Source organism: Salvelinus alpinus, chromosome 26 (assembly GCF_045679555.1).
Source record: "Salvelinus alpinus chromosome 26, SLU_Salpinus.1, whole genome shotgun sequence".
NCBI classification, from domain to species: domain Eukaryota; kingdom Metazoa; phylum Chordata; class Actinopteri; order Salmoniformes; family Salmonidae; genus Salvelinus; species Salvelinus alpinus.
This window is the reverse complement of record NC_092111.1, coordinates 40,860,314-40,878,383: the sequence shown is the minus strand read 5'-3', so window position 1 is coordinate 40,878,383 and position 18,070 is coordinate 40,860,314. Positions and strand designations below refer to the sequence as shown.

General features: G+C 41.8%; 1 protein-coding gene across 2 annotated transcripts in view; it reads left to right on the top strand.

Moving 5' to 3' along the window:
• LOC139555315 (hippocalcin-like protein 1) overlaps window positions 1–18,070 on the top strand; it is a 101,312-nt gene that overhangs the window by 69,809 nt on the left and 13,433 nt on the right. For both annotated transcript variants that reach the window (XM_071369018.1, XM_071369019.1), the window contains one exon: window positions 9,781–9,977. In XM_071369018.1, the coding sequence (XP_071225119.1) occupies window positions 9,882–9,977 (96 nt within the window). In that variant the 5' untranslated portion in view covers window positions 9,781–9,881. The remainder of the gene's footprint in view (window positions 1–9,780; window positions 9,978–18,070) is intronic.

Sequence of the window (18,070 nt, the reverse complement as noted above, 5' to 3'; positions counted from 1 at the left end):
CATCAACATGGCAGAGGATATACCCAACACATTAACATCAACATGCCATAATATACCCAACACAGTAACATCAACATGCTAGAGGATATACCCAACACAGTAACATCAACATGGCAGAGGATATACCCAACACAGTAACATCAACATGCTACAGGATATACCCAACACAGTAACATCAATATGGCAGAATATACCCAACACAGTAACATCAACATGCCAGAATATACCCAACACAGTAACATCAACATGCCAGAATATACCCAACACAGTAACATCAACATGCTAGAGGTTATACCCAACACAGTAACATCAACATGGCAGAGGATATACCCAACACAGTAACATCAACATGCTAGAGGATATACCCAACACTGTAACATCAACATGCCAGAGGATATACCCAACACAGTAACATCAACATGGCAGAGGATATACCCAACACAGTAACATCAACATGCCAGAATATACCCAACACAGTAACATCAACATGCCATAATATACCCAACACAGTAACATCAACATGCCAGAATATACCCAACACAGTAACATCAACATGCCAGAATATACCCAACACAGTAACATCAACATGCCATAGGATATACCCAACACAGTAACATCAACATGCCATAGGATATACCCAACACAGTAACATCAACATGCCATAATATACCCAACACAGTAACATCAACATGCTAGAGGATATACCCAACACAGTAACATCAACATGCCAGAGGATATACCCAACACAGTAACATCAACATGGCAGAGGATATACCCAACACAGTAACATCAACATGCCAGAATATACCCAACACAGTAACATCAACATGCCATAATATACCCAACACAGTAACATCAACATGCCAGAATATACCCAACACAGTAACATCAACATGCCAGAATATACCCAACACAGTAACATCAACATGCCATAGGATATACCCAACACAGTAACATCAACATGCCATAGGATATACCCAACACAGTAACATCAACATGCCATAATATACCCAACACAGTAACATCAACATGGCATAATATACCCAACACAGTAACATCAACATGGCATAATATACCCAACACAGTAACATCAACATGGCAGAGGATATACCCAACACAGTAACATCAACATGGCATAATATACCCAACACAGTAACATCAACATGGCATAATATACCCAACACAGTAACATCAACATGCCAGAATATACCCAACACAGTAACATCAACATGCCATAGGATATACCCAACACAGTAACATCAACATGCCATAATATACCCAACAGAGTAACATCAACATGCCATAATATACCCAACACAGTAACATCAACATGCCATAATAAACCCAACACAGTAACATCAACATGCCATAATATACCCAACAGAGTAACATCAACATGCCAGGGGATATACCCAACACAGTAACATCAACATGGCAGAGGATATACCCAACACAGTAACATCAACATGCTAGAAGATATACCCAACAGAGTAACATCAACATGCCAGAATATACCCAACACAGTAACATCAACATGGCAGAGGATATACCCAACACAGTAACATCAACATGCCATAATATACCCAACACAGTAACATCAACATGGCAGAGGATATACCCAACACAGTAACATCAATATGCCAGAATATACCCAACACAGTAACATCAACATGCTAGAGGATATAGCCAACACAGTAACATCAACATGCCCTAATATACCCAACACAGTAACATCCACATGGCAGATGATATACCCAACACAGTAACATCAACATGCTAGAGGATATACCCAACACAGTAACATCAACATGCCATAATATACCCAACACAGTAACATCAACATGCCATAGGATATACCCAACACAGTAACATCAACATGGCAGAGGATATACCCAACACAGTAACATCAACATGCCATAGGATATACCCAACACAGTAACATCAACATGCCATAATATACCCAACACAGTAACATCAACATGGCAGAGGATATACCCAACACAGTAACATCAACATGCCAGAATATAACCAACACAGTAACATCAACATGCCATAATATACCCAACACAGTAACATCAACATGGCAGAGGATATACCCAACACATTAACATCAACATGCCATAATATACCCAACACAGTAACATCAACATGCTAGAGGATATACCCAACACAGTAACATCAACATGGCAGAGGATATACCCAACACAGTAACATCAACATGCTACAGGATATACCCAACACAGTAACATCAATATGGCAGAATATACCCAACACAGTAACATCAACATGCCAGAATATACCCAACACAGTAACATCAACATGCCAGAATATACCCAACACAGTAACATCAACATGCTAGAGGTTATACCCAACACAGTAACATCAACATGCTAGAGGATATACCCAACACAGTAACATCAACATGCTAGAGGATATACCCAACACAGTAACATCAACATGCCACAGGATATACCCATTGGACTTATTTGGATTTTTTAAATTCTGCTTTGCCACTAAAAACATAATAAACACTGAGAACTCAAAAATATTGTGTTATTGTTGTTATTGTTATGCATATTATTAATAATAATAACCCCAAAATGTTATTCAAAATGTTCTTTGAAGAACCCTTTTTAAAAATTCTTAGGGATAGGCATCTTGCTAGCGGGACATCTTACTCTTTTTGGAAGAAACAAGCCTGAAACCTTGAACAAAGACTGTTGACATCTAGTGGATGCCATAGGAATTGCAATCTGGGGGCTAGAATTTCATAGGACCCAAAGCTTTCCATTTTAAAAGCCTGGGACCTAAAAAAAAAATAATAATTACGGTAGGTTTTTCTTTGGATTTTTGCCTACCATATCAATTGTATTATAGTCTCATACATTATTTTAACATTTCTACAAACTTCAAAGTGTTTTCTATCCAATGCTACCAATTATATGCATATCCTGGCATCTGGGCCTGAGGAACAGGCAGTTTACTTTGGTCACGTCAGTCAGGCGGATATTCAGGAAAATAGACCCTAGCTCTAAGAAGAAAGTTTTTTGAGAGGAACTTAGACATGAAAGGACTTTGAATACTGACGTCGGGAGATGACTTGGAAACCGGCCACTAGGGGCAGCAGTGAGCTCTGTTACCTTCAACTAGGTTTGGGTTTTGCTAGGTCATTGTGGACGGGGATGGCAGATGGGCGTAAGCATCTGCCTCTGATTCCAAAGGTTGCAAGTTTGAATCAAGCGATAGAAATATGTTTTTGAGAATTTTTGTTTTAAGTCTATCCCAAACCTTAACTCTTACCTTAACCATTCAGAGTTAATGCCTAAACTTAACCCTAACCTTCAAAATGTGACGTTTGCAACAACTTCGAAATTTGACGTTTGAGAAACATGGATTAACGTCTAACATGTCTATCTGACATGAGACTGTGAGAGCTAGTTGCTGAAATTATAATTTTGGATCACGGTTTTTAAGGACACACCTAAAATATTTCCACCTCCCATCTGAGCGCAAGGGAGCTGAATTTTCAGACAGGTAAATGACCAATTCTTGAGCAACAGTTTGAAAATAGCAGAGCGCTTGCTTTAACAAGTCAAAATTGCCAACAAACATGCATTTGACACTAGCTCCGGCTTCACGCTAGCCGAAGAAAGAGCCCTGTAGGTTGCTGACACTAAGACGGCGTGGGCGGCTCGGTTATTAATTACGGTAGGTACTGACTCTCTCCAAAAAAATGTGTGTGTGTGTGTGTGTGTGTGTGTGTGTGTGTGTGTGTGTGTGTGTGTGTGTGTGTGTGTGTGTGTGTGTGTGTGTGTGTGTGTGTGTGTGTGTGTGTGTGTGTGTGTGTGTGTGTGTGTGTGTGTGTGTGTGTGTGTGTGTGTGTGGCACTGAAATCACTCCATACTGTGCTCTTTCAAAAGCAAATAAATTAGATGATTATAGACCTTACTGCTTCCTATTGTGCACAGCTAAAGGTCTAAAGAACTGCATCTCAGAAAACCCTGTCTCTCTGTACTGGCATGCAGTATGTTTGTGAGCTAACACTAGATAATAGACCCCCTACTGTTCAGCCCTTTGTACTGAAACACTTATTTCTAAGTCTCAATGGAGAGTCTGCCGTAGAGCTATATACATCAAGCTAATGCTGTTAGTAGTTCTCTGTGCAGATAGCTGAGAAGACTCCGTTCCAAATGGAACCCTATTCCCTATATAGTGCACTACTTTAGACCAGAGCCCTATGGAACCCTATTCCCTACATAGTGCACTACTTTTGACCAGAGCCCTATGGAACCCTATTCCCTACATAGTGCACTACTTTTGTCCAGAACCCTATGGAACCCTATTCCCTACATAGTGCACTACTTTTGACCAGAGCCCTATGGAACCCTATTCCCTATATATAGTGCACTACTTTAGACCAGAGCCCTATGGAACCCTATTCCCTACATAGTGCACTACTTTTGACCAGAGCTCTGTAGGTTTCCCAGGGAATAAGGTGCCGTTTGGGACGTGTCGTCTGAGTACATAAGGGTGCTTGCTCTGGCCAAAAAGAGCTGAGTCAATTGGACTTGACAAATCTAAAAACAAGCAGGCAGAGGCAGAGGCACACAACGCGTACAGTACATCACCGAAACACATATGTGATACACACTCTCACGTGTACTGTACACACACATGTGAACACGTACAGTACATTATACACACACACACTTTTAATAACTCAGATGTATGTTGAATGAGATTAGAGGTCAGAAAGGTTCATGTGATTTATTACAGAGAGAGTTACATTCACTGGGGGAGGTGGGACGGACATACACCCACATAAACACACACACACACACACACACACACACACACACACACACACACACACACACACACACACACACACACACACACACACACACACACACACACACACACACACACACACACACACACACACACACACACATAATGATGTCCAGTATGTTAACTTCAGCTGTTCTTGTCTAGTTGGTTGATTTGGAGTCAGGAAGCTGCTTGGTATGTTGATACTGATTTAGAGACTATATATCTAATAGCTGGTTTAAAGACTGCTCCAGATATAGACTATATATATCTAATAGCTGGTTAAAAGACTGCTCCAGATATAGACTATATATATCTAATAGCTGGTTTAAAGACTGCTCCAGATATAGACTATATATCTAATAGCTGGTTAAAAGACTGGTCCAGATATAGACTATATATCTTATAGCTGGTTAAAAGACTGCTCCAGATATAGACTATATATCTAATAGCTGGTTAAAAGACTGCTCCAGATATAGACTATATATCTAACAGCTGGTTAAAAGACTGCTCCAGATATAGACTATATATCTAATAGCTGGTGAAAAGACTGCTCCAGATATAGACTATATATCTAACAGCTGGTTAAAAAACTGCTCCAGCTATAGACTATATATCTAATAGCTGGTTAAAAGACTGCTCCAGATATAGACTATATATATCTAACAGCTGGTTAAAAGACTGCTCCAGATATAGACTATATATCTAATAGCTGGTGAAAAGACTGCTCCAGATATAGACTATATATATCTAATAGCTGGTTTAAAGACTGCTCCAGCTATAGACTATATATCTAACAGCTGGTTAAAAGACTGCTCCAGATATAGACTATATATATCTAATAGCTGGTTTAAAGACTGCTCCAGCTATAGACTATATATCTAACAGCTGGTTAAAAGACTGCTCCAGATATAGACTATATATATCTAATAGCTGGTTTAAAGACTGCTCCAGCTATAGACTATATATCTAACAGCTGGTTAAAAGACTGCTCCAGATATAGACTATATATATCTAATAGCTGGTTAAAAGACTGCTCCAGCTATAGACTATATATCTAACAGCTGGTTAAAAGACTGCTCCAGATATAGACTATATATCTAATAGCTGGTTAAAAGACTGCTCCAGCTATAGACTATATATCTAACAGCTGGTTAAAAGACTGCTCCAGATATAGACTATATATATCTAATAGCTGGTTTAAAGACTGCTCCAGATATAGACTATATATCTAATAGCTGGGATAAAGACTGCTCCAGATATAGACTATATTTATAATAGCTGGTGAAAAGACTGCTCCAGATATAGACTATATATCTAATAGCTGGTGAAAAGACTGCTCCAGATATAGACTATATATCTAATAGCTGGTGATATAGGCTACTGTCTGGTATTGTATCGTTCTGATGAGGTAGAGATTAGTGGATCTTCTCTTCTCTGACTCATATTAAACACACAGCTGACCACAGATCAACCCAGTCTGTCTCATTGACGTCATAGCGGAGGCTAACGTTGACGTTTAGGATTAACCCGAACGGGTTTGTGAATTGTTTTGAGCCTTCGTGTAGTGAGTGTTGGAAAGCCCTACATACTAAATAGTTACAAGTTAAATAGGAGAGAACAGGAAATGAACTGTTGCACATTGAGATAAAACACTTCTGAACAGGAATGCATTATACATCTCACTGGGTGGAAAAAGGGTCCATATCAGTGGATATCTTTGCATGACGTGTTTGATATTCTACAGAATACAGACCATGTCCAATGTATATATTTAGAGTTGTGTGGATTTGCACCGTATCCTGACACTCTGAATACAGATGCGTCTTTTAGACAGATATGATACTGGGATTACTCAGAATATCACACGTGGACATTGCCTATGGCCGGATATGGACTCATTCAATGTCCTGAGATATGTCACGTCCTGTTTTCTCTCTTCCTGTTGACAAATACTGACTGTATACATGGTGTATCTGTGTTTTCTCAGCACGTTCAAGGTATGACGCCTTATTGATTCCAGATATGCTTCTCCTGACTGAGGTCCAGATCTGGATCTTGATATGCTATTTGATCAGTGGTGGCTCCTCAGAGGAGGAATGGGAGGACCATCCTCCTCAGTGAAATTCATGAAAATAAAATGATGGATAAAACTATATTAAATATATTCAGGTCATCAAATAATTGATAAAAACACACTGTTTTGCAGTGAAGGACTACAGTAGCCTCAACAGCACTCTGTAGGGTAGCACCATGGTGTAGCCGGAGGACAGCTAGCTTCCATCCTCCTAAGGGTACATTGACTTAAATACAAGGAGGCTCATGGTTCTCACCCCCTTCCATAGACTTACACAGTAATTATGACAACTTCTAGAGGAAGTTATATTTCGTAGTAATTTTTTTAAACTTTCCCTTACTTAGCTAGTGAATGCAGCTAGCTAGTTTAGCCTACTCAAACACCCGGCTCAAACCTCTAGGGATGCCATGTTAGCTAGCTGGCTATGGCTATCGAACACTGGGACCCTTCCAAGTCAAAGTAAGCTTTTGGTTGTATTAATTGATTGCCACTGGTGCCCGCCGGTGTAACTGCTAAACTGCTTGCTGACTGTACACTGTACTGCACGATTGTAGCGGGCTTTACTAATGCGTTAGTTCTAGTAGCTATGTTGACTATAATATTACAGTAGCTACCTAATATGGTGACAACGATGTATGCTGTGTGTAGCGGTTAGCGGTTATGATATGAAGATTTGACTTGGAAAGGTTTTTTTGCCTGGTAACAGACAGCTAATGTGTTGTGCACTGAAGTCCACAAGTGAAGGGAAATGGTGAGAGAGGAGAAGAGCTTGTAGATGCAAGAAGGAATTACAATGAGCAAAGTGCTGTTTGTATGTGGCTGCTATGAAAGTGAACTGTGTTTGCGTGTGATCAGAGGTGTATTCATTCCGCCGATTCTGTTGAAAAACCTTTCTTAAATTTAACGGAAGCAAATGGAATGAAACGGGGATAAACATACCTGGATTTTGTCCAATAGAAACTCTTGTTTGCAACTGTTGGACTAATGATTATACCCTAGATCAGCTAGATGCAGGCAAGAATGTGCAAGGCGGTATTGAATGTGTCACTGTCTGTCGTCTTGATTACAAAAATACTGTATATATCTCGACCTGTGCACCCACGTTGTAAATTCATAGGCTAGGTTGTAGCAACCTCTTGATGAGTATAGGGAAAATGTTAATATCATGTAGTAGCCTAAACCTATTGATGTTACATTGAACTGGGTGAACGGAATATGAATGAAAGTCATCCAATATAATAGAAACAAGGCCATGCTTATAAAACCAATCATTGTCCTCCCTAATATTAAAATGGGCACAGTTTCTGATGCTTACTTGAGTTTTGAGGACATGCTCAATAAGTTTACAAATATTAAATCCATATAATTCTTTCAGACACTAGCTATAATCCGTCTGGATAAAGGCGCTCGCAAACCACAATCTAAAAGCACAGTAACTGGTAACATAGCGCGTTTGTTAATTTCGCCAGCAGCCAGTAGCACTAGCTATCTAGCTATAGAAGCCTGCCTGTGGGGAAAACAACCTGTGGTTACCTAGGTTACCCCGTTGGCAAAAACGTTATCCTTTTCAAACGCAAGCCACAGGGCTCTTCTCGCAGGCGCTGTTTCCCTACATTTGCCATCCGTTGGTCAGGATTTTTTTGACCTGGTTACATGTACATTGAACAACACAGCAGCTTTTCTGCATTTTTGTCATTTCTGTATAACAAAAAATGTATGACAAAGTTGGCTGTTTTACAATGGGGGTGAATGGGAATGACTGTTTGTTTTTCCCAGTTTGTGGGCGTGGTCGAGGGATTCTTTATTTCATTTTTTGACCCCCTATCAAGCTTTAAGGTGACAGCTAACGTTTTAAAACGTTTAGGCATATTTTGTACTACTGGTTAATATAAGCTATCTAACTAACTTAGCTAGCTAACTACCGACTTGGCTGGCTAGCTAGCTTGTTCCAGTTCATTTTCTCGTCGGGAATGAAGCCGATCTCTATAGCTACCTTGTGAAATAACAATATTTCCTTGCAATATCGACACAATTCCGATTCATGATTTATGCATTGACAGTTTGGAGGGGGACCACATTGGATCTGTACTGTGAGGGACCGTTGATGACGACCCGATCGGCATCCACCGTCCGTAACAAACAGGGCATGGCATATTTTTTGCAAGATTGTCCTACGTCTGCGTCTCTACAGAAAACAGGTGTTGTGATTGGTAGCTCTGGCTTTGCCATCCTGCAATTTTTAAAAACAGCAACTACTTGGATTAAATGATGATGATGTTTGCCTTTCCGTGCCTTGTATCCTACTACTGAATATGATGGAAAGGATGACTCATACGGTAACAGGGATATTTCTGAGGTCCGCATTGGATACATGTAGAATCTTTCCCATTGTGGAGAATATCCTAGCTCCGTAGATGAAACTAAGGACATGCATTGTCTACTCCATATATCGAATAACATGTCAGATATCTGGAGTTATATAGATACAGATAACCCCTGATATTGAACCTTTCCACCCAGTGGTTGTAATACCATTGCATTTTGCGTTAAACACTACAAGATGTTACTACACAGTTTGAATCCTAGGCTCAAAATGTCAGATTTGTTTTTATTTTGTTGTAATGGAAGACATTACATACAGTAGGTAGGTGGCCTTGTGTTGGTCACTGATCTTTGCCTGTCTCTCTACAACTGTAGGGATGACCTTTGATTGGACGGCATACACCAGTTGTCATGGCTACAGCCCATAGAAACGTATCTAATTCATTATTTGGTTTCAGATTCCTTCCTGATTTAATTGGTTGCTGACCTTTTCTCTCTAGTCTGTTATTGGTCGCTCACGTCCTCTCCCTCTCCCTCTCTGTGATTGGCAGGTTGTGACCAGGGGACCTGGTAGGTGTTGTTGCCGCTGTAGTCCATCGCTGAGGTTGTCTCAGAGACCAAGTGTGTTTCGCCACGGTGTTGCATCGTTGCCATGGGGAAACAGAACAGCAAGCTGCGCCCAGAGATGCTTCAGGACCTGAGAGAGAACACAGAGTTCTCCGACCACGAACTACAGGAGTGGTACAAGGTCAGTAGACAGTATACACACACACACACACACACACACACACACACACGCACACACACACGCACGCAAACTCACAGACAAATACCCACGCACACCGTAATCATAACTCTAACATAGTGGTAGAAGGTGACAGAGGACAGACAGACCTTATTCCTAACATAGTGGTAGAAGGTGACAGCGGACAGACAGACAGACCTTATTCCTAACATAGTGGTAGAAGGTGACAGCGGACAGACAGACGTTATTCCTAACATAGTGGTAGAAGGTGACAGCGGACAGACAGACGTTATTCCTAACATAGTGCTAGAAGGAGACAGCCGACAGACAGACCTTATTCCTAACATAGTGGTAGAAGGTGGCAGTGGACAGACAGACAGACCTTATTCCTAACATAGTGGTAGAAGGTGACAGCAGACAGACAGACCTTATTCCTAACATAGTGGTAGAAGGTGACAGCAGACAGACAGACCTTATTCCTAACATAGTGGTAGAAGGTGACAGCAGACAGACAGACCTTATTCCTAACATAGTGGTAGAAGGTGACAGAGGACAAACAGACCTTATTCCTAACATAGTGGTAGAAGGTGACAGAGGACAGATTGACCATATTCCTAATCTCCAACAGGTGTTTATCCCTGGCCTTTTCAGACCACGGAAACCACTACTGATAAGATACATAATGGAATAACCAGGGAAACCACTACTGAAACGATAATACTGGATTAACCAGGGAAACCCCTTACCCCTAATCCCTTACCCCTAACCCCTTACCCCTAACCCCCTAAACCCTTACCCCTAACCACTAAATCCTAACCCCTAACCCCCTAAACCCTTACCCCTAACCCCTTACCCCTAACCCCCTAAACCCTTACCCCTAACCACTAAATCCTAACCCCTAACCCCCTAAACCCTTACCCCTAACCACTAAATCCTAACCCCTAACCCCCTAAACCCTTACCCCTAACCCCCTAAACCCTATCCCCTAACCCCTAACCCCCTAAACCCTTACCCCTAACCCCCTAAACCCTAACCCCTAAACCCTTACCCCTAAACCCTAACTCCTTACCCCTAACCCCCTAAACCCTTACCCCTAACTCCTTACCCCTAACCCCCTAAACCCTAACCCCTAAACCCTTACCCCTAACCCCCTAAACCCTTACCCCTAACCCCCTAAACCCTTACCCCTAAACCCTTACCCCTTACCCCTTACCCCTCACCCCTAACCCCTAAACCCTTACCCCTAACCCCCTAACCCCTTACCCCTAACCCCCTAAACCCTTACCCCTTACCCCTCACCCCTAAACCCTAACCCCTAACCCCCAAAACCCTTACCCCAAACCCCCTAAACCGTTACCCCAGACATTATTCCATTCAGAAAACGACACACAAAAATACACACACACACACACACACACACACACACACACACACACACACACACACACACACACACACACACACACACACACACACACACACACACACACACACACACACACACACACACGCATACCTTAACACACCTTAACACACACACGCACGCACGCACGCACACACACACACACACACACGCATACCTTAACACACCTTAACACACACACACACGCACGTACGCACACACACACACACACACACAAGCTACAGACACACACACACCCATACCTTAACACACCTTAACACACACACGCACGCACGCACGCACACACACACACACACACACGCATACCTTAACACACCTTAACACACACACGCACGCACGCACACACACACACACACACACACACACACACACACACACACACACACACACACACACACACACACACACACACACACACACACACACACACACACACACACACAAGCTACAGACACACATCACATCTGCTGCTTCCAGTCTCTTATTATTATTGTAAAATACTGCACAATTTGAACACTTTTCCAGCCAATTCTCCCTTCCCCCAAAACACGTGTAAATATTTGACTATAAATTGTTCCTTCCTGTATTATACTTGAAAGGCTGGTAATGGCTCACATCAACACCATCATCCCAGAAACCCTGGACCCATTTCAATTCGTACCGCCCGAAACAGATCCACAGACGATGCAATCTCTATTGCACTCCACACTGCCTTCACCCACCTGGACAAAAGGTGCACCTATGTGAGAATGCTGTTCATTGACTACAGCTCAGCGTTCAACACCATAGTGCCCTCAAAGCTCATCACTAAGCTAAGGACCCTGGGACTGAACACCTCCCTCCTGCAACTGGATCCTGGACTTCCTGACGGGCCACCCCCAGGTGGTAAGGGTAGGTGACAACACATCCACCACGCTGATCCTCAACACGGGGGCCCCTCAGGGGCATGTGCTTAGTCCCCTCCTGTACTCCCTGTTCACCAACAACTGCGTGGCCAAACACGACCCCAACACCGTCATTAAGTTTGCTGACGACACCAAGTTGCTTGGCCTGATCACCGTCGATGATGAGGCAGCCTCTAGGGAGGACGTCAGAGACCTGGCCGTGTGGTGCCAGGACAACAACCTCTCCCTCAACGTCAGCAGGACAAATAAGCTCATTGTGGACTACAGGAAATGGAGAGGCGAGCACGCCCCCATTCACATCGACAAGGCTGTAGTGGATTTGGGTCGAGAGCTTCAAGTTCCTCGGTGTTCACATCACTAAGGAATTAACATGCTCCACACACACCAACACAGTCGTGAAGAGGGCATGTCAGCGCCTCTTCCCCCTCAGGCTGTAAAAACTTGCCATGGGCTCTCAGATCCTCAAAAAGTTATACAGCTGCACCATCGAGAGCATCTTGACTGGCTGGATCACCGCTTGGTACGGCAACTGCAAGGCGCTACAGAGGGTTTTGACAAAGCCCAGTACATCACTGTGGCCGAGCTCCTTGCCATCCGGGACCTCTATACCAGGCGGTGTCAGAGGAAGGCCCACAAAAAAGTGTCAAAGACTCCAGGCACCCAAGTCATAGACTGTTCTCTCTGCTACCGCATGGCAAGTGGTACCAGTGCACCAAGTCTGAAAACAACAGGACCCTGAACAGCTTTTACTCCCCAAGCCATAAGACTACTAAACAATACTGCTACATAGCTAATCAAATGGCTACCCGAACTAACTGCACTAACTCTCTTGCACTGACTCTATACACACACACTGGACTCTACCCAACACACTCACACATACTGACACTGACATCCCAACACAAGCATACTGACGCCACACACCAACACACACACTTACACACACATTCACACACCAAATACGCTGCTGTTACTGTCTATTATCTATCCTGTTGTCTAGTCACTTTACCCCTACCTACAGTATACTGCTGTTACTGTCTGTTATCTATCCTTTACCCTACCTACAGTATACTGCTGTTACTGTCTATTATCTATCCTGTTGTCTAGTCACTTTACCCCTACCTACAGTATACTGCTGTTCCTGTCTATTATCTATCCTTTACCCTACCTACAGTGTTTACGAAAGTATTCAGACCCCTTGACTTAAAAAAAAAAAATAGGTTACAGGCTTATTCTATAATTTCTGGATTTTTTTTTTTCCTAATCAATCTGAACACAATACCCCATAGTGACGAAGCAAAAATTGTTTTATAAAAAAGCTAATTTATTACAAATAAAAAACTTAAATATCACATTTGTATAAGTATTCAGACCCTTTACTCAGTACTTTGTTGAAGCACCTTTGGCAGCGATTACAGTCTTGAGACTTCTTGGGTATGACGTTACTTGGCACACCTGTATTTGGGGAGTTTCTCCCATTCTTCTCTGCAGATCCTCTCAGGCTCTATCAGTTTGGATGGGGAGCGTTGCTGCATAACTAATGATCAGCTATGAAAAGCCAACTGACATTTACTCCTGAGGTGCTGACCTGTTGCGCCCTCGACAACCACTGTGATTATTATTATTTGACCCAGCTGGTCATCTATGAACATTTGAACATAACATCTTGTTATAATCTCCACCCGGCACAGCCAGAAGAGGACTAGCCACCCCTCATAGCCTGGTTCCTCTCTAGGTTTCTTCCTAGGTTCTTGCCTTTCTAGGGAGTTTTTCCTAGCCACCGTGCTTCTACACCTGCATTGTTTGGGGTTTTAGGCTGGGTTTCTGTACAGCACTTTGTGACATCGGCTGATGTAAGAAGGGCTTTATAAATAAATTTGATTGATTGATTTTCAGGTCTCTCCAGAGATGCTTGATCCGGTTCATTTCCGGTCTCTGGCTTGGCCACTCAGGGACATTCAGAGACTTGTCCCGAAGCCACTCCTGCGTTATCTTGGCTGTGTGCTTAGGGTCGTTGTCACGTTCCTGACCTTATTTCCTTTGTTTAGTCTTTGTTTAGTTGGTCAGGACGTGAGCTGGGTGGGTATATTCTATGTTATGTGTTTCATTGGTTTAGGGTTGTCTAATTGGCCTGATATGGTTCTCAATCAGAGGCAGGTGTTTTACGTTGTCTCTGATTGGGAACCATATTAAGGTAGGCTGTTCTCACTGTTTGTTTGTGGGTGATTGTTCCTGTTCGTGCGTTATTTGTGTTTTATATATTCTCAAGTTCAGGACTGTAGCGTCGTTGGGTTTCGTTTTGTTTATTGTTTTGTTCGTCTTAAAAAAAGTATTCAAATAAATATGGATACATACCACGCTGCGATTTGGTCCTCCTCTCCTTCAACCAACGACGAGAGTCGTTACAGTCGTTGTTCTGTTGGAAGGTGAACCTTCACCCCAGTCTGAGGTCCTGAGCGCTCCAAAGCAAGTTTTCACCAAGGATCTCTCTTTACTTTGCTCTGTTTATCTTTCCCTCGATCCTGACTAGTCTCCCAGTCCCTGCCACTGAAAAACATACCCACAGCATGATTCTGCCACCACAACGCTTCACCGTAGGGATGGTGCCAGGTTTCCTCCAAACATAATGCTCGGCATTCAGGCCAAAGAGTTCAATCTTGGTTTCATCAGACCAGAGAATATTTTTTATCATGGTCTGAGAGTCCTTTAGGTCCCTTTTGGCAAACTCCAAGTGGGCTGTCATGTGCCTTTTACTGAGGGGTGGCTTCTGTTGTCACGCCCTGACCTTAGAGGGCCTTTTTTATGTCTCTATTTGGTTTGGTCAGGGTGTGATTTGGGTGGGCATTCTATGTCCTTTATTTCTATGATTTGGTTTTCTATGTTTTGGCCGGTTGTGGTTCTCAATCAGGGACAGCTGTCTATCGTTGTGTCTGATTGAGAACCATACTTAGGCAGCCCTTTCCCACCTGTGATTATGGGTAGATGACTTGTGTTAGTGGCACTATAGCCCTCGGAAGCTTCACAGTCGTTTATTTTGTTTCTTGTTTTGTTGGCGTCATTCCATAATAAAGGAAAATGTACGCTTACCACGCTGCACTTTGATCTTCCTTCAACCACGGACGTGACATCTGTCTGGCCACTCTACCATAAAGACCTGATTGGTGGAGAGATGGTTGTCCTTCTGGAAGGTTCTCCCATCTCCACAGAGAAACTCTGGAGCTCTGTCAGAGAGTTATTCTATACACCCTATGGGCTCTAGTGAAAAGTAGTGCACTATATAGGGAATAGGGTGCCATAGGGCTCTGGTCAAAAGTAGTGCACTATATAGGGAATAGGGTGCCATAGGGCTCTGGTCAAAAGTAGTGCACTATATAGGGAATAGGGTGCCATAGGGCTCTGGTCTAAAGTAGTGCACTATACAGACCCCACACATAATCATACCTTTCTAAAAACCTATTTTCACTTTGTCATTGTGGGGTATTGTGATGTCATTATGGGGTATTGTGATGTCATAATGGGGTATTGTGATGTCATAATGGGGTATTGTGATGTCATAATGGGGTATTGTGTGTAGATTGATGAGGATTTTTTTTTCCATCCATTTTAGAATAAGTCTGTAATGTAAGAAAATGTGGAAAAGTCAAGGGGTCTGAATACTTTCTGAAAGCACTGTATATATGTTCAAAGCTACCTCAATTATCGCGCACCCCTGCACATCGACTCGGTGCTTGTATTTTCTACTCCCTTTATATAGACTTGGTACTTTCTACTTCCTGTATATAGACATGGTACTTTCTACTTCCTGTATATAGACATGGTACTTTCTACTTCCTGTATATAGACATGGTACTTTCTACTTCCTGTATATAGACATGGTACTTTCTACTCCCTGTAAATAGCCATGTTATTTTCTATTTCCTGTATACAGCCATGTTATTTTCTACTCCCTTTATATAGACATGGTACTTTCTACTTCCTGTATATAGACATGGTACTTTCTACTTCCTGCATATAGACATGGTACTTTCTACTCCCTGTATATAGCCATGGTACTTTCTACTCCCTGTATATAGCCATGGTACTTTCTACTTCCTGTAGATAAACATGGTACTTTCTACTTCCTGTAGGGCTTGTAAGGTCTCTTAAGTAAGCATTTCACGGTCATCAGAAAGAAAGGAGGACCAAGGCACTCTTCATATAAATCATTAAAATATCTTTATTTGTATGGCATGTTCAATGGAAAAGAAGTTTAAAAACTCTAACGCGTTTCGGCTGCATGGCCTTTGTCAGGGAGTACAGGTCTACACATGTTGTATTAGGCGTATGTAAGAAATACACTTTTTGATTTGATTTGTATTCAGCCAGGTTACTTTTATTTGTTATTATTATTCGTTATTCACTGTGTATTTATTCCTCATGTCACTATATTAATTTGTTTATGTATTTAAAAAAAAAATCTTTATCTTGACTGCATTTTTGGAAAAGGACCCATAAGTCAGCATTTAGTCTACACCTGTATGTGACAAATAGCATTTAGTCTACACCTGTATGTGACAAATAGCATTTAGTCTACACCTGTATGTGTAAAAGAGCATTTAGTCTACACCTGTATGTGACAAATAGCATTTAGTCTACACCTGTATGTGACAAATAGCATTTAGTCTACACCTGTATGTGACAAATAGCATTTAGTCTACACCTGTATGTGACAAATAGCATTTAGTCTACACCTGTATGTGACAAAGAGCATTTAGTCTACACCTGTATGTGACAAATAGCATTTAGTCTACACCTGTATGTGACAAATAGCATTTAGTCTACACCTGTATGTGACAAATAGCATTTAGTCTACACCTGTATGTGACAAAGCATTTAGTCTACACCTGTATGTGACAAATAGCATTTAGTCTACACCTGTATGTGACAAATAGCATTTAGTCTACACCTGTAGGTGACAAATAGCATTTAGTCTACACCTGTATGTGACACATAGCATTTAGTCTACACCTGTATGTGACAAAGCATGTGACAAATAGCATTTAGTCTACACCTGTATGTGACAAATAGCATTTAGTCTACACCTGTATGTGACACATAGCATTTAGTCTACACCTGTATGTGACAAAGAGCATTTAGTCTACACCTGTATGTGACAAAGAGCATTTAGTCTACACCTGTATGTGACACATAGCATTTAGTCTACACCTGTATGTGACACATAGCATTTAGTCTACACCTGTATGTGACACATAGCATTTAGTCTACACCTGTATGTGACAAAGCATGTGACAAATAACATCTGATTTGATTTGATTTATACTTGTGCTCAAATTTTTATTATTTTACTCTATTTATATAAAAAATGTTCTATTCTACTGAGCCATTTACTTTAAGTTCCCCGTCTTATATTTTATATGTTCTTATTGTTGTTTAGTTGTTGAGAAGGAACCTGCAAGTAAACATTCGGTTGGATGGTGTGTACTGTGTGTATACTGTAAATACGATGAATAAAACTTGAAACTTGATGAATGCTGGACATAAAGTCTGTTTTCAGAGAATGATGTCGTGGGTACTATCTGCTGGTGTTGGCAATGGAACGAGGGCTACAAAAGGTCTCTCTCTGTTCTCTCTCTCTCTCGCTCTCTCTGGTCTCTCTCTATCTCTCTCTGTTCTCTCTCTATCTCAGTTCTCTCTCTCTCACTCTCTCTATCTGTTCTCTCTCTCTCGCTCTCTCTGGTCTCTCTCTATATTGCTCTGTTCTCTCTCTC